The sequence below is a fragment of the Echeneis naucrates genome, chromosome 5 (assembly GCF_900963305.1).
Source record: "Echeneis naucrates chromosome 5, fEcheNa1.1, whole genome shotgun sequence".
NCBI lineage: Eukaryota > Metazoa > Chordata > Actinopteri > Carangiformes > Echeneidae > Echeneis > Echeneis naucrates.
In genome coordinates, this window is record NC_042515.1 from 8816879 (window position 1) to 8841242 (window position 24364).

At 40.5% G+C, this 24364-nt stretch overlaps 2 protein-coding genes across 6 annotated transcripts in view; one reads left to right on the top strand and one right to left on the bottom strand.

Moving 5' to 3' along the window:
• Window positions 1-6662: 6662 nt before the first annotated feature.
• Window positions 6663-20040, bottom strand: dctn2 (dynactin 2 (p50)). Of its 5 annotated transcripts, XM_029502584.1 has the most exons (16): window positions 19827-20040; window positions 19462-19530; window positions 18580-18588; window positions 16748-16753; window positions 15846-15942; window positions 15363-15424; window positions 15032-15130; window positions 12734-12894; window positions 12010-12163; window positions 11686-11751; window positions 11434-11472; window positions 11175-11252; window positions 10702-10773; window positions 9569-9671; window positions 8275-8366; window positions 6663-7501 (listed from the first exon to the last, which is right to left on the bottom strand). In XM_029502584.1, the coding sequence occupies exons 1-16, from the start codon at window positions 19860-19862 to the stop codon at window positions 7415-7417; spliced, it is 1230 nt and encodes a 409-aa protein (XP_029358444.1). In that variant the 5' UTR covers window positions 19863-20040; the 3' UTR covers window positions 6663-7414. The 5 variants fall into 5 exon arrangements, with proteins under 5 accessions (XP_029358444.1, XP_029358442.1, XP_029358441.1 ...); XM_029502582.1 differs by lacking the exon at window positions 18580-18588 and having other exon boundaries at window positions 19827-20039; XM_029502581.1 differs by lacking the exon at window positions 16748-16753 and having other exon boundaries at window positions 19827-20039.
• A 1748-nt stretch (window positions 20041-21788) lies between these two features.
• Window positions 21789-24364, top strand: part of kif5ab (kinesin family member 5A, b) — a 50538-nt gene continuing 47962 nt past the window's right edge. Inside the window, exon 1 of the mRNA XM_029502275.1 lies at window positions 21789-21914. Within this exon, the coding sequence (XP_029358135.1) occupies window positions 21789-21914 (126 nt within the window). The remainder of the gene's footprint in view (window positions 21915-24364) is intronic.

The window sequence follows — 24364 nt, forward strand, 5'->3', positions numbered from 1 at the left end:
GGAGCGGCCAACCGAACTATGGAGGGGAAGGTAGAGACGTCACAACCTAGCCCGAAAGAGCAAACGTTGACGCCCCTGTCGTCCAATCAGAAGGACAGAGCTGAGATCTTTCCCTTGGTGACATCCAATGGGGTGGCCCCAAATGAGCGCTGGGGCGGGCGTACGTGACGTCGTATCAGACGGTTGTGCTCGCTTCCAGCCTGTATAGTTTGTACGAGCAGCAATTGTGATGCAGTCATAAGACGGCCAGGACGAATTTGGGGCGTATGGGAGTCACATGAAAGGAATGATGCAATGCTTGGCAACCAATTTCCAGCTTGGGATAACACCAGCAGAATCAGAACATGTTTTATTAAACAGTGTTGGCTCTAACAAAAATCTAAAAATATACAAATATGTATGGATGGATATAATGTCGAAGAATTGTGTGTTTCCGGAACACAAAGGCTGAATCGATTTTTCTCATGAATTGTGTTATTATGATATTTTTTCTTTTAAAGGAGGAAAAGAAAAAATCAGGATGGTGTAACCATTCACCTCCTCCCTGTACCATGATGTTTTTATTAAACGTGTTGCCAGCCGTTTGTATCTCACCTGACTTGGTATCAAAGGTGTTTGTCTAAAGTTTGTCCGTATCACCTGACATTACACACATCCCTTACCAGGAAATAATCCACGAGGAAAAAAAAGACCAAAAAAAAAAAACACACACACACACACACACACACACACACACACACACACAAGCTACCGACTCGAAGACACACTTTTCCCTCTCACTCCACTGGGACGGTGCGTTGGTGGAGGGCAGATGTCTTTTGGTTGTAGGTTATTTGTAATCTGCCACACATTAAAGGCGCACATGACAGTCTCAGTCATTTCATACCGCGCGCTCTGCTGCAGCTCCGCGAGATATGAAAACACGGCCGGCCGGCCGGCGGAGCGTCTGTGGCGGCGCTGGGTGGGATCCAGCAGCAGACTGCCCCCCCCTCCCCCTCCCTCCTCCACCACCACCACCACCACCCTCCTCTCTTTTTACTGTCCGGCTACATGCTCAACTGTTTATGATGAAATTCATCAGTCCGCAATTAAAAACAAGAACAACGACAACAAGAAGAAAACAAAACTTTTATTCAAGGTAATTGTCTCTTATAGATCTCTTTATCATCCACCCTTATTTTACGGCTTACTATTCATTAATTTGGCTGTTTTCACTGCTGAAAATAACTAAAATGCAAGGCTGACTCTAATAATAATAATAATAATAAAAAAAACAACAACAACATAGGCTGCCAGATCTCACCGATATTTCATTGGCATATTCTGAATAATCCTGATAAATAGACTAAAAAACACCACTGAGTTCATACAATATGCACCTGGCGTTTATAAAATGATATGATAGGTACAGAAAAATGAAAATTTGTTTTGAAAAATAGCATAATTCGCACTTTTTGGTCAATTGAAGTAGCCTACCCATGCTATTAAACACACACACACACACACACACACACTATGATATACTATATTGTCAAAATAAATTCACTACATACACCATGATATCTCTGTGAAGGCATAGATTTAATAAAATCACCACAGCTGTTTATTGATGTATAGCTGAGTGTAAGAATCAGCAATGCGTCCCTGTCGAAGCCTCACAGACCTGGTGTGTCCCTATAATGTCACATGGCAGGTTCAAATAACCTTTAAATGATACTTTTTGTTGTCAGTTCACATAAACAGTGTAGCTTTGACAGCCGGAAACTGATTAAAGTCCCCTGAGGGACACACACAAACTATAAATCTCGTTCACCACAATGTAGGCTTAAGATGATGTAAGTTCAACAAGGTCACTCTCTCAGACGCAGCACAGTAGGCCTACATGTTATCTTAAAATAGTCACAGTGACAGGAAGGTTGACAACAACAACAACAACAACAACCAACAACAAAATAAGACCTCATTTCATCATGTTCCGCTCCTGACACTTTGTGCCCTAATCCCAAACTCAGCACACACTAACCGCTCACCATGCACAGCCCCACATAGCAACAGCGCCAAGTAGCGAATAGAAAGCTCAAATACTGTCTCTAGGACCCGGGTTAAAGCGCTGCAGGAAGCACCGCCAACACGTCACGACTTGAGTGGCTGTTGCTGAGTAGTTCAGCACACTTTCTCCACAGCCCCCCCCCCATACACACACAGACACACACACACTCTCCACCCCCTCTCCATCACCCCCCCCCATACACACACACTCTCCACCCCCTCTCCATCACCCCCCCCCCCCCCCATACACACACAGACACACACACTCTCCACCACCTCTCCATCACCCCCCCCCATACACACACAGACACACACACTCTCCACCCCCTCTCCATCACCCCCCCCCCCTCCTCCCTCCTGACCCCTGCCGTCTGTTTATTTTGTCAGTCCCGTTGTCTGTGTTGTATTCATTAGAAAACACTGTTTACCATCCCACATACAGCTGAGGTTGCCTGTTATTTAGCTTTTCCATGATGCCGATGATGAGGATGTTTTCTGAAGGGGTGTCATTTCAGCTGAGAGCTTTTGAAAGATGAAGAAGTAAGACAACAACAACAACAAAACGATGCATTTACAATATACGTTTTAGAAATCACATTGCTCCGTTATGGTCATCAACCTTTTGATTTGTGTTTTTGTGTTTTGTTTTGTTTTTTGGTTTTTTTTCACAGCACCTTTCAGCCCGAGGTGTGAGTGTAAACAAGCTCCCAGGCTGAACCGTGCGGCCACGTGGATCAGCTTTAAAACGACATTTCTTCAGTTTTAAAGATTTCAGTCACCAATGCTGTTACTGTGTCATCCTACCTGCTTCCACGGCGATCCCATAAATACATTTTTCTGCGTTTTGTTAAGAATAACAAGAGAATTCCTGTTTGTTTTTTTTTGTTTTTTTACGCAGACCACAGACAATCACTCCGCTGTCCTATATATTACATCATATAAGCAACCAAAACAAAAAGAGACGGACGGACCCGCCCACATAACTCGACTAACAGATATATGTGCATATGATTTCAGAGAAATGTGATAATGGACAAGTAATATATGTGTGTGTGTGTGTCTGCTATTCTAAAAATTGTGTGCATAGGAATTTATTTACTCATTATTATTATTATTATTATTATTTTGCTTTGATGCCTCACTGATTTAGACACATGCTGGTATTTGGAATTTACCAACAATCAGTAAACTGGGGAGGAAAGAAGAAAACTTAATATTGCTGATTATTAATGTTTTGAGTTGTTGTTTGATGTTGGTTTGTTTTGTTTTTATTTGTCCTTACAGACAAAGAGTCCGGGGAATCTCCAGCCACCACACCACACGCCGTCTTTATGTCCTGTGTCCTTGGTCAAAGCTCCACACCCAGTTCCCACTGACACTGACACACACACACACACACACACACCAACACACACCAGCTGTCGGAAATCTTCCCCTCTCTGAACTCAGACCAACCAATACAGCTGTTAACATGGACTGGTGATACAGTGAATCCTTTTTTCTTTCTCTTGGCTTCTCTCTCTCATTCTGACTTTCAGCTCTTTCTTTCGGACTCTGACAAAGAGGCAAAATTCTGCCCTATTGTTGAGATCTGGGGAAGGAATATTCTGACACCACTAAAGTTTTTACTCCAGACTTTGGCGTCACAGTGATAGGTGTGTGAGATTTAAAGCAATGCCAATTGCAATTAATTGCACAGGCAATTGATGCCACGTTTTCTCAGATGAACAATATTTTGTCTTTGAGCTTTTCTGCCCTTTTCTTTTTAACACATTTTGCTCTTTGCTCTGATGCCCATTGCAGCTGAGGCCAATTTGGCAATTTTTTTAAATGATGATGCCCATTAATCATTTGAATATTATCTCCAAAAGCGGTTCCTCATCCAGGATTTCGCTTACAATAACACATCTTCCATCCACACAAAGCAGCAAACTTCCTTCATTCCTTTGAAGTTTGACTTGATTTCAGATTTTGTTTTTGAGTCAACAAGCCTTTCATTCATTCCCATCTCGTCTGATCCGGCTTTAACAGTCAAATGTCACATCCACTTGTTGAGATTTCTGTATTTGGAGCTTTAGGACGACTTTGCAGACAATCTCGTTACGCATGTTAAACCCTTTTCACTTCATGAGTGTCACCTATCGTTACCCAACCATCTCTACCCGTCTTCCCTTTTAGACATTTGTTACGAGCCTCATTCTGCCCAACGACGGCATCTGCCCTGTTTTACTCCGTTCACCTCCACCCACCTCTCCTGTTTTCCTTCCTGCTTCAACACAGGCTTTTCACCTGTCCACACTCATTCAGGATAATCTGACAAACTGATACAAAGGCCCTTGTGCGATTTGCTTTCTCTTCTCTGTAGCTTACTTTTGATTTCTGATGCCAGTTGATCTTTCTCTGCTTCTAGTTTCGCTTGCCACCATTTTATTTCAGCAGTCTTCTTAGTAGAAATGTTTGTATTGTTTGTATTGTTTCCTGAATTAATATGTGCTGTAAACTAAAATAGAATTTTGGGAAATACGTGATCAAAACTAATGACAACAACCGCACAAAGGATTTGTACAACATCACACTTTGAAAGCCTTTTTGAACAGGTGAGTTTACGGCAGCAAGAGAAAGACAGCAGACTCTAACGCCATCCTTCTTTTGCTCTTCCTTTAGTTTCCCAGAAACAGATTTTGGAGTACTGACTGCTCCCTACAGCCTCTCAGTTCAGCTGTGCTATGCAGCCCGCGGACTTAAATATTTACTTTGCCCAGTCGAGCGAAAAGGGCTGGTGGAAGCTGCTGATATAGATATACATATCCTGGAATTTATGTTGCTATGAACCCCTTAAGAATTGTTTGGATTTCTACCTCACTGTTAAAATCTGCTCTTTTCAGCCAGTCTTCCGTCTTTCTCATTCACTCACTGACCTTTTGTCCTTGTTTGGATTCAGGGCCATGGGGAGAGCTTCAGTCTGACATGAAATTGTAATATTTAGCGCCATTGTTAACAACATTTTCAGCTGAAGCCTTGGTGAATCCTCAGTTGGTGACTGAAGCGAATGTATCCTAACAGATGGGGCTGGGCTGACCCAATCTCACACACCCAAAATAGAAGGACAAATGCAGTACAACATGATATACAGTACACAGTATGTCTCTGATCATCTGGGGCATTCCCTTCTAAGTTGGAGCTCTGGATCTAATTCCCTGTGAGCCACACTTGATACGTCCAGTTTTCAGCTCCCCCACAAGTAGGGGGATCGAAAAGAAAAGCTGGGGTCCATGCTCAATGCTTTACCATCACGTGAGAAACACACAGTCCAGGCCATGAAGTGCAGCTACCTTATAATACTCAGCTTAAGTAAATGAGAAATCAGCAGGTGATCATATGTACTATGTAATTCACAGCAAACATATTTCGATCCGGTTCGAAGAAACATTGTATTCATCATCTATTAACTATTATGAAACTAACTGTGTGTTTCTTTTGGCAAATCTCTCAATCCGAATAAATCCACTTGTAGTGGACTGATAGTTTGAGTTACTTATAAAGAAAGCTGCTTTGTCTGGATGACTCATCAGAGGCACCTGATCTTTACCCCTCTGGACACTATCTGTTTGCTGTTGACACAAATACCATCACCTGACATTGAACATAGTCCAACTTTGTCTGTTAATGCTTTCCGTAAACCTACTAATGCCAGATGGATCTGAGGTTGACCTGAGTTCTATCAGACTATGTCCTGCCACATTTCCAAGCATCCATTTTAATCTCACTGACCCACATGCTTTGCTTTTTCTGAGTTGTTTTTTTTTTTTTTTTTTTAATTCACTCTGCTACATTGCTCCATTCAACTAACACCATGTGTGTTTTTCACAGAAGTTGTACATGTTAATTTCTCTGGAACAACTTTCAAATTAGTATTTTAAATACTTACTATTTCATATTGATAATTATTCATAGACACTGTTATATACCTTTACTATAGAACTGACAGTGGAGAGAGAGAGATAGCTGATAACACACAACAAAGGTCGCAAGCCTGAACCTGGGCACCTTGATTTTTTTTTTTTATGTAGTTTTTCCTTAGTGTCATACACTAAAATTAGCATTTTGTAGTGGCATCAAATCTAGTTGAGTATTATAACTACTCTCTTAAGGATGAATGATGTAAATACAACGTAAATAGGTAGGAAATTCTGTTTATTTTATTGGTGGGTTCATTATTTCTGCAGGGACAGAGATTCAGGTCTGGCTGAGTGGTTTGCATCAATATCTGAGAGCAGAATATCACATACCTGCGTGTTTGGAAGTTTTTGTTATGTGCCATGCTGCCACCTGTTGTTCATAAAGAGGCATAACAAGTCTTATAATATGCATGAACTCTTTATCTTCAAGATTTTAAGCACTTGTTTTTTCTTTTAATTGATTCAAATTTTAATTGTTTTGATATTTGTGCCGATGCCTGAAGTGTTTCACATGACATGAAGTATCACGGCCATCTTTCATATTACAAGCTCTATAGTAAAGATAGAATTTGAATATTTTTATCTTCCATTCAGCTGATATTAGCATCAGTTCTCCAGCAATGTGAGGGTGAAACAAAGATCTTCATCCCAAACTTGTCGCACTGTTTTTATTTATCAGTTTTCATCACCACAGATGAACAATACAGTTGACTTGTAGGCAATGACAAAGCAGATTAAAAGTTGTCTGTGGCGTCTGGTCTCAGTCATTATAATATAGTTACAAGCGACTGAGCGTGAAGAAACAATAAGGTACACAGGCATATTTACAAGCTTTCCTTCCATCACTTGGCCCTGACACTTGCACGAATGTGCTCCTGCTACAACACTGGAGCACAACAGATTGATATTTTTTATTTTTTTTCTCTACACAGTCGATGACATCGGAAATGTGTCACCCATCAATCCAACTTTACAGTGATCCATCATTTGACCAAAGTATCCAGTACAAATCTAGTAATAGTGTGAGGCTCCAAAGGAATGGAAGTTTCTCGTGTTTAACTCTAATAATTATAAAAACAACCCAGTCTAAAACTTAAAAAGCTTAACAGGGGACTGCGATCAGTGGCATTTATAGAGTGGAGAAAAGTGTTTTAAGTTGATATCAATTTGATGCAAGAGAAAGGAGGGTGGACAAGAACATTTGGTCTCTTTTTTCCATCATTCTGTCTTTTCCAACTTCTTAACATTCCACTCTGTGAAAAAAGGCAGAGGCAGGAGTAGAGAGCAAGAGAGGGACAGCCAGAAAGGACAGCCGTAAAATCCTAATCCCCTCTCTGTGCTCTCTAGCCAACTCTTATTTGTCCATGTCCTACACTCTCCTGGACCAGCGCAAACTCTGCCATCGTTTATTTAGAGAGCTTCTTCATCCGCTGATCTAGTGCAGCAAAGTTCTCCTCTATAGCCACCAGGTTTTCCTTCATCGTCTGCTGGACCTGGGAGAAAAAGAGGAGGAAAAATTAGGACAGAAGTGACAGAGATGAAGAGGGGAGGAATTACAGTGGGGATGGAGAGCTGCATGTAAAAACAGACAGACAAATGGATGGATATTGATGGAGCAGAGGGAGAGAAAAAAAAAAGCTGTGGAGATGCAGAGGAGGGGGTAGGCGGCATTTGAGGAGGACCTGGGAGACAACGAACATTACGGAAAGGTTCTGCTTATAGAAGAGAGAACCTTTGTAAATAATCAAGTATCAAACTGACAGAAAATACTTTTTTTTTTTTTTTTTAATAAACGAATAAACCAATTAAGTATGTTTTCTTTTAGCACACATAACGCACCATCACTTTCATACGTGTGAGAATTCATTGCTTTCTATTTCCTAATCATTAAAAAACTAAATACCTGGATTTTTGACAAAAAAAAAACATTCCACGCACAATGCGAGCTGTAGCTGTGTTAATAAAAACGCTACTACTAAGTGGTTCAGTCTGACTCACATTCTGTCCAACACAGAAGATGCATTATAGACACTATATGGCAAGATCTGTTCCAGGAGGAGAGAAGAGCAGTAAATGCTGAGTGCCATCTCTTCCTCTGGACCTACCAGAGATACAACCACGGCCTCATCTAATAGTTATACTCGGTTCAGTGGTCCTCAGGTTATGGCAGTTCACACACAAGATGAAAATGGAAGTGGTCTAACATTTCCACCATTCTGAAATATTTATCTTTTCTCGTTCGTTCAATAGCTCCTGGACAACTTACCTGTGTTAGCAGGGTGTTATTGTCCTTCAGAGAGTTGTTGATCATCTGCTGAGTGGTGTCCAGGTGGGTCAGCAGCTGGCCAAACTGCATGGCTATGAGACGGAGGGGGTGAAGTGGAATTAAATCAAATTTATTTCTACACTGCCAAATTATAAGTTTACATCAAGGCACTTCACACATAGAGCAGGTCTAGACCAAACTTTTTATGGAGTTGTTCAAGAGACCTAACACAGTGAAATCAAAATGTAGGCAAACAGGGAGAAAAAAAAATATAAGTTGGAGCATCCATCCATCTGTTACACTTACTCCTTACAGTGCATAAAATACACTGTAAAGATAAGTGTTGTGAAATTTTGATCTAAACTGATGGATGATTTGTTCAAAAATTGAATAAACTATTTGGTTTTTACTTGTTTGACCTAATGAGGAGAAAGAAATGAGATCACTGCAGCTACACCCTATTGAGCGAGGAACACTTCAGCTCCACACTGTGACAGATCAGAGTAAAGGGAGGCTGGATGATAAATGACCTCTTTCAGCTCTCAGGAATGAATTATCAATATAATCTATTAATGCCAAGGTTCTGCTTTCATGTGCTAAATAATAAAAAGATGATAATGTGATATATAATATCATGCATCTCTTTTCCCCCAAGGGGGTGTTTAACAGTGGTGCAAGATTTAGTCTAATTCTATTACCATTTTGAGTCTCTTTCAGTGATTTTTTGCCCTTTGTTATAATAGAATGGCATGGTTTAGGCTAATTCCATTATCCGTTTGAATCCCATTTGCGCTTAGTTTTCATCTTTTGTCTCTCACACACACAGACATTCCCACTGTGGATGCAAATCTTTCAGGCCAAGTATTACTTCCCAGCATGAGTGCTGTTGGAAACATGATCCGGGTTCACACCCTGTTGTGTTCAGTTTCTACATCCTACATATTTTGAATCTTTAATGCCACTCCCCACCCCCACTAACCTACATACATCCTCTCCTTGAACCCTCATGGGTGTCATTTCAAGGTTCTTCTCCCCTCACATAAAAGAGTAGAACATAAATTATCCAAGTTTTCATTGTTATTATCCTTAGTGGGGTGAAATCTGCCCCTCGAGCATTATTACAATATTTGCAATATGAACCAATTACTCAACAGCAGCACATTCATTAAATGTCGTGTGCTAAAATGATGTGACGGTAAACTCCTCCACTTCCAAACACTTCAACTAATATTGTCTGACGACAAACAAAGTTTTCAGGTACGGCGTAATAAACCAGTCAGTTCATGTGCCTTACCCTGCTCATGCAGCTCCTTGACAGCGACAAGTCTCTGAACCACCTGAGGTATAGAAGTGGACATGGCATCCCACTTCTGCACCACGTCATAAAGCTGCGACACCTTCCAGGAAGAACACACACACTAACATTCAATACCAAGAAAACAGCATCCAGCGATAGGCCACTGTGACAAATTTAAATGAGCCCTGAAGAATCCCAAATTTTCCATTTGGTCTGTGTGTGAGCAACTATCCTCTTACATTTATTATGATATACATCAACAGCTTCATTCAAAATCACCTCCACGATGCTGAGGTTAGAAATCCCACTCAGGCTACTCCAGCTCTGCCATCTTTACAAATCCTTTCAGACCATCTGCTCACTCAGTTTACATACCGATACACTGGAAAGTGCTGATACTACAAACAGCCTTCAGATTGCGGTTTGCCAAGTCCACTTGTATTTTATGGTTAAAGACATGAGCCCAGTTATTGTGGGTTCAATGACATTAAATATAATCTCACATTACAGCATGCTTTTGTGCTCCTCCAATTCTTTTTTAAAAGCACTGACGTCTTACATCAGTAAATCCTATTTGCATCCTTTCCAAAGTCTATAACAACCATGGACAATAATGTTAAAATCTATCAAAATGAAACCACAATGAATTACTTTGTCATTCACAATAATAGTAATGAAATTAACATGATCTGCCCTCTACTGGGCTATTAAAGCTATAACAGTTTCTGCATAAAACAGACTCATGAACAGATTAACCAGGACATCATGCAAACCTACCAGCTGGATCAAAGCAACTTCTTCAAAAAGAACAAAGTAACAAGACTACGTAACTATTTAGCATGGCTAGTCTGTACATTTTTAGCTGTGGTTTTCAAAATTAATACCATGTTTCTGAAAATGATCTGAGATTCATTTATGCTCTGGATGCATTTTACAATTTCTGATGAAAATGTCTCAATTCCTATGACTGCAAGCTTTTGGCAGGAAAGTCTTCCATCTCAAAGTGCCTCACAACTAGAGCCCCAGAGTTCGACTCATTGACGGAAGCTCAGAGTTTCCATTCACATGACATAAATGCATCTGGGATTCTTACCGCATCTAGTTTGTGTGGATCTTCAGGGATTACTAACCTTGTTTTGTGTATCAGCATCTTCAATTGCTGCCTTGTGTTTTGCAATTTCATTCATCTTCCCGAGGACACTCTAAACCAAAGAACCGGAAAAAAAAAAAAAAAAAAAAAAAAAAAAAAAGTTGTCAATGTCCGTCACTGTAGAACATTCAGACAGACAGGAAAGAAAAACTAACTGTACTTTGGGAACTGTCAATATGCTGGTGAATGACTGCAACACGGCTAACCAAACAGAAATGTCAATTATTTTGAAAGTTAAAAAAAAAAAAAAAAAAAAAAAAAAAAAAAGGGGTCACTACAAAGAAAATGCGGGCTTGTTTGAAACTGAATTTTGACACCAAAATGATCAGGGACTACCTAAATCCAGATTTCTATATACATTTCAGTATTTCCTTAAAATAATAACTAATCAAGTCCATTAACTCCCTCTGCCTCCTTCTCTCTAAAACCTTGTACTGTGCAAGAATTGATTACCTGCAGTCTTGCCTCAACTTGATCCAGAGTAGCAGAATCCAATGCACTGACCCTTGCCTGCAGTAGCTCTATGGTGTCCTGAAAACAAAAGTACAGACACAAGTTAAAAATTGGCACAGCAGCAAACAAACAAACTTGGAGAAAGCTGGACTGATGACATCTTTGAAGTATGACCTAGTTCTTTTGATGCACATCAGACACAGTTATGAATAGAGACATTCCACATAGTGTGAGCTGACGAAAGTGCACAACTTCTTACCATCAAACTACCTCCTTGTACACCAGCGCTCAGAGGCCCCTGCAACATGAACACAGAAAGGAAATCTTAATTTAAAACACTAAATGGAAGATTTTCTTTCATTGTCACTTTGTGTTTGGCTACACTGCAAGAGAAGCATGAAAATCTACTGGTGTACGGGTGAAAGAGAAGGAGATCAACAGAATTAGTGTGAATGAGAGAAGCAGTAAAAGGGGATGTATGTGTGGAAAGACTGTGTGAGTTGCTTTGTACCTTCTTGTCTGATCCTGAGCCAACAGCGATCTCCAGCTCAGCTAGACGCTTCTCCAATTCTGCCATCTACAGAGACAGAACAAGTCAACACGTGGCTGGCAAAGACAACAGCTTCCCAAAAGACAAATGCACACACACGTGCACACACACACCCACATACCTCCCTGTCTTTTGTTCTGTTTATTACCGTCAAATATTCTCACATTGCTCTCATGAGAAGGATGAACGTCAAGGAGATCACACCACTAAGATATTTGCTCATTTTGAGCGTGCATTCATCCCAGACACTTAACTCTGCTGCCTCCGTCTCCCTTTCCACTTTACCTTGGCAGACTCATTGAATCTTTCCTGCTCTGGTCTGCTGTGCAGCTCATAGAGTACCACTCCATCTGGGCCCTTGGCTGACGGTGTCGGCTTGCTGTCTCCTGCAGAGCTGCCACGGCTGCCCTTGGCCGCCTCCAGCTGGGCGAGCAGACGCCTGCGGGACGGAAGGAAAGGGAGACACAAAGGAATTATATGTTCAATATTGTTATCAGCTCCAAGTCCTGCTACATTTTTGGTGCTCCTTTTTTGCTCTTTTTCTTTACACGCTATTTAGTAAACTTCAAGGTCAATGTAAGCTTTAATCTTTTTAGAACAGTTTTCATCCCATTCGTTCTCTTAGTCTTCAGCTCTCTTCCCTCGTGCTCAGTTGGGCTCTGATCTCTTACCAGTCTCTCAGTCCCTTTACTAACTTAATCATTCACCTTGTCCAGTCTTTGTTTCCTATTCCATCACTTCTCATGCTCCCCTGGTAGGGCTTTGCTGAGATTTGGGTTACTGTGGGCAGCTGATAGCAGCTGTACTACCATTACTGCTTATCTCTCTCTACTTCCCTAAATTAGGTTATAGTCCACAGCTCAGAGAAATTAATTCCCCTCCCTCCTCTCCAAATCCCTGCCTACGAGCTCACCATCCTGTCAGGTTCTAATAATTTGTAGGATCAAGTTCCAGGTTCCAGATGCTTGTCTTCTTGCTTTATTGTCTTGTCACCCTCCTAGCAGCTCACCTCGCAAGTGCTCCATCTGGATCAGCCAGGTTGATGTGTGCCTGTGGTCCCAGCAGTGAGTCGAGATGGGCAGAAACCAGCTGCTGTTTGAGCTGGGCTGCATGCTGGGCAAGTACCACTGGGGTCAGACGTTCCTCTGCATTACTTTCCTTTGTTGCAGCCTGCAAGATAAGAGACACACTGGTAACTAGACAGCATTGACAGCTTCTTTTTAAATTTTTTTGGATAATGCTGAGCTTGATGAAAATGAGGACTAGAAATCTGTCTTAGCTGAAAAGGCAACTTCATCATAGGACAGGTATAGCCTTGAAAAAAATGACATAAAAGCAAACCGTACATGCATTTTTTTCCCCTGAGGCAATTAAACCATTCTTAAGGAAATTATGTTTCAAGTAGAACTGAATTAAAGAGATTCCAATGATTTTTAAAATGGACCTGAATTAGTGACTATAGCAACTGCAAAGAGACATGACTGATGTGATTCAGTACAATAATAAAATGGGTAGCTCAAATTAGGTGATCCAATTGGCTCTTCGATGTTGTATTATGAGCACAGTCTACAGTTCTGAGGCAAAATTACTTTGCGCAAACACGTATCACTCCATAACTGACAGACAAAACAGTAATATAGAAAGAAAGCAAACACACTAGCTAGCAGGTAACAATACTGTACTCACCCTAAACGAGAAAAACAACACAGTGGCAACAAGATATGGAGCTAACGAAAGAGCAGATAGACAAATGGTGCAGTATGTGCAGGCAGTCAGTAAGACCTACTTTTTTGCATAAAAAAAAGTATATCGATGAAAACAAGTCTTTAGCATGTCTATTACTTTGACTTTAACACTTTGTAACTGTTTTCTAAAAGCAATCGATCACTTATATCACATAAAAGGTGTGTCAGAACAGCGCCCTTAAAAACCCTTATCTGGGATATCATAGATCCGTTCCACGGCCTGTTGTAAGTTTTTGTTTAAGCATCTGATGACTTAACATGAACAAGGAAGATGGCATACCGTACACCTTACATTGTACACCTTGAGATTTGGGCCAGGGATGCCAAATGTGGGGGAGGCTCATCTACACACCTGTTAAGTTTCCTGACTGCATCTTGCAAAATTCTGTTGCTACCACACTGAAAAAAATAAATAAAAATCTGTCCACAGACATATAAACACCTGCTAGTACTCAAAACCACATCAGAGGTCAACAACAGTAGTGGAAAATAACAGTGGAAAGAAGATACAAACACACACATGCCCACACTGAAAACAACAGCAGATGAACTCTTGTTGAAGGTAATGGCCAATATTATGTTTAATTATATTATTGCCCCTTAGAATAAGATAAGCAGAAGAAAGATGGACGGATGGAAAAATTAATTGACAGTAGAGGTCTGATGCAGATGAGTAAACTCCATTGTAATACATGATGAACCCTCTTTCATGGCAAGCCTTACTTTATAGGCAGGCACTTTTCTTTAGTCTTCATTTTATAGCTAACACCAAAATCGTGGCAAAAAGGACATTACATTCAACACTTTTAAGTAAGAACTCTGAGGAATAACAACCAGACAAAATTGGCCTTTCACCCGGGCAATTGTAAAGAACATCTCATAACAGAACGTTTTGCTATCTGATTTTGTCAGAGTTGTTTTCTGGTGTAATCCCACCATGATAAGGTAAGTGAAAGAACAAACAACATACTTTGTCTAAGTTAAACTACAGTATGCTCTCAGCAAAGTATGCTGAAGCTTTGACTGTAGCATTTACAAAAAAGGACTGCATTGGTGCATGTCAAAAGCCACAAGGAGATATTTTAGTCTAAATTTAGAAGTTATGGCAGAAAAACAGTTTGTTACCCCAGTAAGGCTTCATATTCTGTCAGGGACCCGCAAGATCTCAAAACCAACAGCTGCTGTCACTAAAACTGCCAATTCACAGGCTGAATTGGAAATTGGTGCTGGACGCACACAGCAACAGTCCCTAATCTGTGTCTGACACTGAAGGTTAAAATAGTGTCTGGGCTGTAAGTTTGAGGTTTGTTGCACTGGTTGAAGCAAAAGTATTTTCCAGGTTGAATTTAAAGCTCCAATTAACACACCATACTGAGCTTTGGATCGGCTTCTTGGTAAAAACTGTGCAACAGTAAGAACCGGAATAAATATGTCACCTTTAAAACTAAACAAGCTCACATAGCAAGACAAAAGCTGGATAATCAGTGTTTACCATTCCTTGCCAAGCTGTCAGGACAAGAGAAAGGGTGTGTGTGTGTGTGTGCGCGTTGTAGTGGGTTCACCTGGATGGCATCCACCTCCTGAGTGAGTTCTTGGATCTCGTTCACCAGGCGTTGATACTTCTGTTGGGGTGTCTCCTTAACTCCACAGCCTTCCCCAAGCTTAACAAGGGAAGCACAGAGTATAAATATTACCCAACAATGAAATGTGTCAAGCAAAGAAAATCAATGGCATCTCACTCTTTGTATTCATCATAAAGAAAGAAAGAAAGAAAAAAAAAATCTATTGAGCGAAGTATAAAATAATAATGCTGGTGTTATCCTCAAAAATAATAGCGCTCGAAAATAATAAAAAGGTGAAGTGATGCATTTTTGCTGAATAGAAAGAACTCACAATTTCAAAGTCTCCCGACTCATAGCCCACTCTGCGGCTTTTACTGATTCTGTCTGAGAAGTCTGTGAAATGGAGACAAAAACGTTCTAAGTGGAATCAAGATTCAGACACAAAGAAGCAGACTGTAGTCAGTGTGAATTTCAGATAGAGACAGAACAGGTTTTGGTTTTAAATCACATGTTGGACACATAACTCTTAAAACTGAGTTATATTTAGACAACTTAAAAACTCCATAACAATTGCTTTTTGTCAACAATATTGCACCTTTAGAGTCAATCTGGTCTGAACTTGTGTGGTAGGGCTCAAGTATCCATATTCAACACAAAGGAGCCTCTCCTCCAGTGCAGATTGACTCACTGATTTATTTTTTTAATAGATTTCATACAACAATGGAGGTCAATGGCTCCGAATAAATAAATTATATCACACAGACACTAGTTAAAAACATAGATATGTGTGGTTCTTCATGCACTCAAAACTGACCAAGTCCCTTAGTGTTGACGTGTTTGTCTTTGAACTTATCATAGGCTGCGTTTGGGTTGACCACAATCCTCTCAACGCTGTCACTGCAGAGCTCCTCCTGTTGTTGGAACCACGAGGAAATAAAGTCAGAAAAACAAACAATCATTAAAGGTATGGAGACATTGAAAAAGAGCCTTACTTTAGTCAGTCAGTGAGAAAAAAAGGCTTGAATCTTAAGGCAGTCTTAGAAACATATTGCAGGTTGGTAGGATCTTAAAGGAAATCCTACACTTGATCATTGCTCCAGAATTATGATTTCAAAGATACTTAATTGTGTGTTTGAGCCCAAGGGTGTATAATCGCTCACAAAGGTCAGATATCGTCACAAATTGTAGTCATGAATCATGGAAGCCATTATGTGGGCTGAATTAAAGGATTTCAATATAATTTACTGTAGCGGGCAAAAGACAAATGAATAATGGTGAGGCCAGATTGTATCATCTGACCCTCAATACCTTAATATCGCACTGTAAAAAGTCATTACTCTTCTACTTTGGCATAGAACTACTTTGGAAACATGGATGAAAAGGGCAGCATTAAAGCTAGTGGCCACTAAAGTCACATTTCTAAATGACGGTTGTTTGATTAGTGATTTTGGAGGGTACACAAGACTGTCATTTAATCAACAATGATGAACTAGAGGCTACGAGTTGGATTAAAACACCACCAACACATACAGATAGATGGCATGAGTCTGGGGCTCACACACAGATTTGGATTAAATAAATAAACCAATCAATCAATCCAAAAAAAAAAAAAAAAAAAAAAAAAGGACCCACACGACACACAGAACACAAGACAGTTACACACGCCGGGTGTGGGAGGAGGAAGAGGAGGGAGTGGAGAGTTAGTCAGGCTCTTACCAGCTCCTTGGGTTTCCAAAGAGAGTTAGAGAAAGTAACGGGAGAATGGAGGGAGAGAAAAAAGTAGGGGGGAGAAAGAGAGAGAGAGACAACACAGATTAATGTGGTTATCACATGCCATGCACACAACAGGAACAGTTGACCAGGGTCAGGGAAAGGAAAGAAAAAAAGCAGTGTTCTGAGAGTTGCTGCTAAACCCTGGAGACATATTGCTCAGACAACTTGTGATGTCTCCAGTTCTTTCTCTCTTCCCCAAATCAGGGTGGTATGATGGACCATGAAAAGCACCAAGTTACTTTCTCTTTTTAACGTCATGTTGTACTTCATAATGTTTTGTGACAATATGCTCTTATAGAGGGCATTCAAGTCTCATAACATTATGTAATGAATTTAGGGGATTGGTGTTGAAACAAAAATCATGAGTCTGAATGAAGGGTTAAAAGGGTCTTTAAAAAAAAAAAAAAAAACAAACAAACAAAAAAAAAACCCAACTGTTAAAATGTCTGAAAAGCCTAAAATGCAGTTACAGATATTGAAATAATTCTAACTAAGTTATCCTTAATGGATTTGCTAAACTAAATCAGCTGATGAGATTAAGGCCCCTGTATACTGTGTGATTTTTGGCTTTTACATACAAATCTAATGACATCTTCCATCCTTCACCCAGGATGGATCCAAGGTTGCAAAGGTAAACATGTCCATTGATTGCCAACTTAGAGCTTTGATGACCAACGCAAACTTGGATCTGTTAAAAATTTGGTAAAACTGTTCAACATAATTGCAGCAACAGTTAGCATTTTTAAACCAATAGAGTAATATAAGAGCATATACCATCAGTTCAGTGTATACTGTGTTTTGCTTCACATAAAGACATAAAAAAAAAAAATTAAACGGTGGCGTAGTGGTTAGCACTGTTGCCCTGGGCACGGGTTCAGTTCCCAAAGGTTTCCTCCCATCGTCCAAAGACATGCATGTCTAGGTTAACTGGTGACTCTAAATTGACCGTAGGTGTGAATGCGAGTGGTTGTTCATCTTTGTTTGTGTGTTGGCCTTGTGATGGACTGGCGACCTGTCCAGGTGTACCCCACCCCACGACCCAGAAACTGAAAAGTGGTAGAAGATGGATGGGGAAAAAATAAAATTGGAGTCAAAACAATAGCAAAATTGTGGAATTCTGGCAAAGAAAAAAAATCCAGGGGCAAGGGCAAAGATACATATTTTGCAGTTGCATTTTCAAAATGTAAAAGTGAAGTTGCTCTGCTTGTTTCTGCATTCACAGGACAATCTGACTTGTCAGAATTAATAGCAGTTCAATAAAGAATGCTACAACTCTATCACATTAGGTATTATAGTCAGCTCACAGTGCAACATGCAAGGATCCTCCAAGATTTCATCACAGAGTAAATAGGGGGCCTTCAACATGTCTAGTTAGTCAGAACAATGAAGTTAGCAAAGAAGCAGTTGTTGGAGCATGACGACAGGTTATCAAGGAAAATCTGTAAAACCAAAACTTTTTGTTCTTCTGTTAAACCATCACACACAGACACAAACTTTGGTCTTCAGAGGCATTTTAAGTGCTACTGAAGAGCCACCAACAGGATTCTTTCTTTGAGTTTAAATGAGTAACAGAAATAATAAGAAAACAACCAATCCTTTGCATTTCAAAATGATCAAAAATCTATGAATTACAGAGCACAAAGGTGGTCACTCCATTTATCAATTTCTCATTTCATCCCAGTCAGTAGAAGTAGGAAAATGGACATGAGGTTACAAACACATGCACAGAAAGCATGGAAAAAAGCTCACTGAGAGTAAAATGGAGCCAGTCTTACTTGTACAAACTATGGTTCCAGGAGGGGTAGGGAAGAGTCAAATCAAGGACAAGGGAATGGGAAGAACATATACATGGAAGGGAAAATGCCAATTAGGATTCACTCAGCTGGTCAGTAAAAAGTCCAGACATGTTTAGAACAAAGTCAACCCAGCATCCATTAACTCGCTGTTAAAAAAGGCTGAACTAGCACAACCTCCACTACATCTGCTGGGTGTATAGATCCATGTGAAATAAGCAGGTACATATTGAACACATTGAAGATACACAGTATCTCTAAAAAGGGCAGCCTGGTGTCTGGAATGAAACATGAACAAAACATTGTTCTTTTTTTATAAATCAGTCTTTACTCAGTAAGCATAATGAAGTCAAGAAATGTATATTAAATAGTACTCTTTGTATTTATAAGTAACCCAATAAATCTTATTAAGAAGTGAGTGCATAGTCACCTCTTAACTTCATGATGCTTGACGAAGTCGTGAAGATTTCCTATTAAAGCTACTGGTGATAACAAAAACCATTTAAAAGGTGGCCCAGAGTTAGTAAAGGCAACATCAAGTGATTATATTTAACTGTCACGAATAAGAGCTCGGTATTTAAAGTTGGTGACATCAAATTACTTAATCGCATAAATACACTGCTTCTGACCCACTATTAGTTTTTTCCATGCAGTCAGCGTGATGACAAAGACAGTCATTGAATTGTTTGAGTATTGAATCGCGGTCAGTGTATTGCACGTTGGCTAAAATGAAATAACACGGCCGTTTGACTGAAATATTGAGCAGAAGCATTAGTTAGCTTGTTGTGTTAGCTTACTGCTCAGTGAGTTTGCAGTGACAGTCCGCAACCCGACACATCCCGTCGACACAAAACAGCCACTCACCGACTCAAACTGAGCCTGGTCATCCTCCGGGAGGTCGCCGGTCTCATACACGTCCGGCTCGTTAAAGGCCTGTTGAAGGAAATTTGATAAACACATGAAGCGATCAGCCAAAACGTTTATTGTCGTTAGCCTGGCCAACGCCCCGGCCCATTCAACAACAGGCTTTCTACAAGCCCTCCCAGCTCTAATATCACACCATACCGTGTTACCCAAAAAAGCTAGAAACCAATAATGCGTATAATATATAACTACTGACAATAAACAGGTGACTAGATCGACAACAGGGATGTTGGCTGTCTCCGCTTGCAGCTAGCGTTAGCCATATAGCATTATTGCTAATCTGTTTGTTAGCATTAGCCACTTACGATTCCGGGCAAGTTAGCGTATTTAGGGTCGGCCATTGTCAGCAGGATGCAAAACGACACCAACAAACCACGACGGGACGGAATAGCAGTTCCTCAAAAGGTGCAGAATACCGATGAGGCGCGTCGGACTGTCACAAAAGCCAACGACAGATGAGCCAGCAGTCTCTCAGCCGGCGGACAAGCCGATGTGGTCACTAGCTTGATTTGACAGCAGGTGCGTTGGGTTTCATTAAAACGTAAGCGAAGGGGCGGTGCAACCTTCGCTGAAAGCAATGAAGCAGTCGATCGGCCTGGCGAGGACAGAAAAACAAGCGTCCCGGAGAAAGTGACGCCTCTATACGCATGCGTGCTTTTTAACCAATACGGTTCTGTGATTTCACTAACGTGTCTGTTATTTAGCATCTTTTATTTCATTCAGAATCCCTTCGTATCATATTTTATTTGTGATGTGCCCAGTAGCTAAGAGCAACAAAATCTATTTGAGTTAATTTCCACTGGCTTCCCCTAACACCTTTAACAGTGTGGACACACGGTGGCGCTACAGACCGGTGTATGGAAAACTTCCTATTATGCAGTCTATGCAAACAACTCAATCAATGGGCCGAAGATGGTCCACTGGATGGTCCAAGAAGAGGATTCACTCCGTTGGGGAAAAATATCTACATTCACTACAATGGATAAATATCACAGAGAACCACACATAAAGTGAGAGGGCCCTATTACGGTTATACATTAACTGCCTTCTGTTTGGCTATTTAAATGGTAATGGTTCTAATTACTCAACGGTAGACGTTATTATAAACAGAGGCCTTCAATCTTCCATCTCATTCATATTTAAATGCAAATTGATTTTATTTCAATGTTAGGCCAAATACTACTAAAAAAGTACTACTATGATCATACTTTATCCATTCCTCCTGCTGAAGTGGATTTCCAAACACCTCACCAAATGTCCAAACTTTGGTTTTAGAGAGGACAGTTAGCCGGCGGAAAGGGAGGGGTGAACTAAAGTTCACCAAGGTAAGCTTTTTTTTTTTTTTTTTCACTTTTACTTGATCCACAAGGACTGCATGTCAAAATGGTTTTTTGCTATCTCTCTTGCAATTCTCTTTTTTTTGTGATATGGAAATGTTACATCAATGGAGAGCAATTGAAATCAGTCAGAAACCCTGATGGATTCTTTGGTTCCCATATGATAACCCAGTCATGCAAATCAGCATTACCATGACGACCAGCCTGGTGCACCCCTGACAACAAGAAGCCCCACCCCACCCAACTAAAAACTAACTACCAAACATCTGTCATGGTACTTAAGTATTTCTCAGAAGTTGATAGTGCCACCTCAGGCTCTCACATCACCTCGGTCGAAGCCAGGAGACTGTGGAGGCAGCAATAAAAGACAGAGTTGGAGCTCGGCCCCTCTGCTCAGTGGTGCTGATGAGAGAGGATTTGAGTCGCTTCTCCAGCACGCCCCGCCCCCAGTGAGGGAGCAGGGATGACAGTGATGCAAGTCTGCACGCTCCCGAGGAGCCTGCAGCCTCTCCAGACACCGCCGACCGGACCGGGGTGGACTCATCTCACCGTTTCCAACTCCCCATTTGTCGCCCAGCTCTCAACTGCACCCGAGTTTGGTCTGGGGATATTTTAAACAAGAAACACTACCAAAGAGGCTTTTTCTTTTGTTTTCGTCATATATGTAGATATATATAGATATATATCTTTATATCTACATCTATATTTTTTATTCAGTGAATTTGGCTGTAGTCTCTCAAAAAACTCGAAGTAGTCCATTCTTCCAGATTCCTCGCCTGCCAGTCTTTCTTTGCATGTGGGTATAACCGATGGTTTTAGCCTGCGTCCAGGTGCTTTGCTGGAAAAGATCGCACGGGGATTTTTAATCTTAATAGTCTTTTCTAAATTCCTCTTTCTCCTTTGGGAGCGATTGGACATCCCTCCCCAACAATGGCTGATGATGCAGAATGCAATATCAAGGTGTTGTGTCGATTTCGTCCACTGAACAAATCCGAAATTAACCGCGGAGATAAGTTCATTCCAATATTTCAAGGTGAAGACACAGTCATCTTTGGGGTAAGTTATTTCTAAAAAAATAAATAATAATAATTAAAAAAAAAAAAAACAACCTTTCTATGCAGTCCGTGGATCCTGATGCTTGGGGCTGCACTTTTCATCTGGAGCACCCATCAAATATACTGGCCAGACAAGCTTGGGGGCTCAAAGGCTTCTGCCTGGGATCAAACTAAGTATAGACCTTATCAATATTCACATAAGCATGTTGCATCATTCAGGTGTGAGCTGCCACTAAAAGGCACCAAGGTTTTCCAGAGCTGTCACACAGGCTAAGCCCTGAGGAAAACACTTGATAGATAAATAATGATAAACAGGCATTCATGTGATGTTTCTCTTGGCCATTGAAATTGAGCCTAACATCAATAAATTCCACAAAGTGGAGGTTTGCCAGCAAGGTGGCAAAATAAAAAGAACTCTTTAAAAATTTATTTTGACCCCACCTTTGTGATCCCACACTGTGCTGCACCTTATCATTTGTCTCTTCTGCTGTATTGATCTGTTGGATTTTGGTGTGTTTCCTGCCTTAAATAATCACACAGGATTGATTGGTGTTGTTGAAGGCTGCCTTATGCAGCCTTTAATGTGCCAGTGAATTATCTTTGGGTTGTCTCTGTCCAAACAATGGACTGAACAGCAGCTGATGATTATTGTCAGCACAATGATGATGAAACAAACTATAAAATGATGATGAATGTATGCCAGAGGCTGAGGTTAACTGTGATTGTGATTCCTCCAGCACTGACACTTTCAGCAAAATGAATGGTCTGCAGCAGTAAGATTAGAGCGCTCTATGCAAATGTTCTCATTGTTTAGATGTAAAACCACATCAATGGCCAAGGCTGACACACGCTACAGCGTATGCAAATGCACATACAGGACACACATGCATGTGTGAAATTCACAAATACACTCACACAGACAGTATAGTACAGTATATTGTATGGTACGGTATACTGAGTTGTGTAGTCAGAATGAGCGAGAGAACGAGATATTCATTTGGCCTTTGGGTTGACTTCAAGTGATGATGAAGACAGCAGAAAATCCCGAAAAGCTTCATCTGTTGTCACACACACACGCTGAAATGCAAGATGCTGGTGGATATCCCTGCATGACTGCCTTGTATATCCTGGCTGTAGACGTAGGATGTTTTCCACAAGCAGAATAGTGGCTCGTTATCACATTATTTTGAGGCTCTTTGTGGATCCCAGGTTGGCGTTACAACAGCTTGAAATCTTACATCAATCTTGACAACTGTGAGAAAGTGTTCTCTGTCATTTTTAAGACAGCAGGACAGAGAAACAAGGCATTCAAATGGTAATTTAAGTGATGCTATCTCAGTTTAAAATTTTAGAGAATATAAATTTCTTTAATAATTTATCAGATGTCGGAGCTTCGGTTTTGTTCAGGCTATCACGTGTCAGACAGGAAATGCATACTTTGTATTGGTCGAAGGATGATAAGAGGCTGAAACTGTGTGTGCGGAAATGAGTGGAAATATTATTACCCAGTTAAAAGAACTGCGATGTGTCACAATGACAATAAAACATGCACACATACACTGCTCTGCAGTTTTTTCCCTCTAACCATTCAAATCTGATAATGTTTGGAAACACAGCATGCACATCTTTACTTTACACCCATTTCATAAACTAAATCCCCCTCAAGTTATTTCTTTACAGTTGAATATAATAATAAAAATATGTTCACAGTTTCCATCTTGGCCATTGTAATTGCTTTGGAGGCCTCGAAGAAGAGAGGGGCTTTTAGGCATCAAAAGTCATCAGAGTGTGTGTGTGTTTTTTTTTTCTCTTGTAGCTCTGGAAAACTCAGAGGAAGTTATTAAAAAAAAATAAGTCATTTGAGAGTTGAGATGCGGCATCTGTCAGTTTTGATCAGGATATTAAATATCAGGCTTCTGCTGCAGTGATTGGTAAGAGCAGCTACGCACTCACATTTTGATGGTTGATAAAAACAATTCGCATCTGGGCAGCGCTAATGGCTCCATATTTTTCTGCCCAAAGAAGGAGGCTCATGGAACTTGTTAGCTGGCAGAGGCAGTGATTTTAGTTGTTGATTGATGGTTTGGCTGAACCTGCATGGCATGAAGGAGGATACTTGGAGAGATTAAAGATCGCAGACGATAGTATGTTTTTGTGTTCTGAATGAAGGATTGAAGGCTCAAGGGACCTGAAAAGATTGAAAACAGGTGAAATCTGACTTGAGAGGTGTGTAGGCCTGAGACAAAAGAGAAAACGTCAAAAGACTTGTGTATCAACTTGGATGTGAGTTTTGATGACTTGCATTTAAAATAATAAATAATAAATAAATAATAATGGCAAGATAATGGCACTTGATCTCTTGAATCTATTGAGCCAGTGACTGAACAAACACTCATTATTTCTGACATTCTGAAAAACAGTGTAGATTAGATAAATAGAGAAGTGACAAGG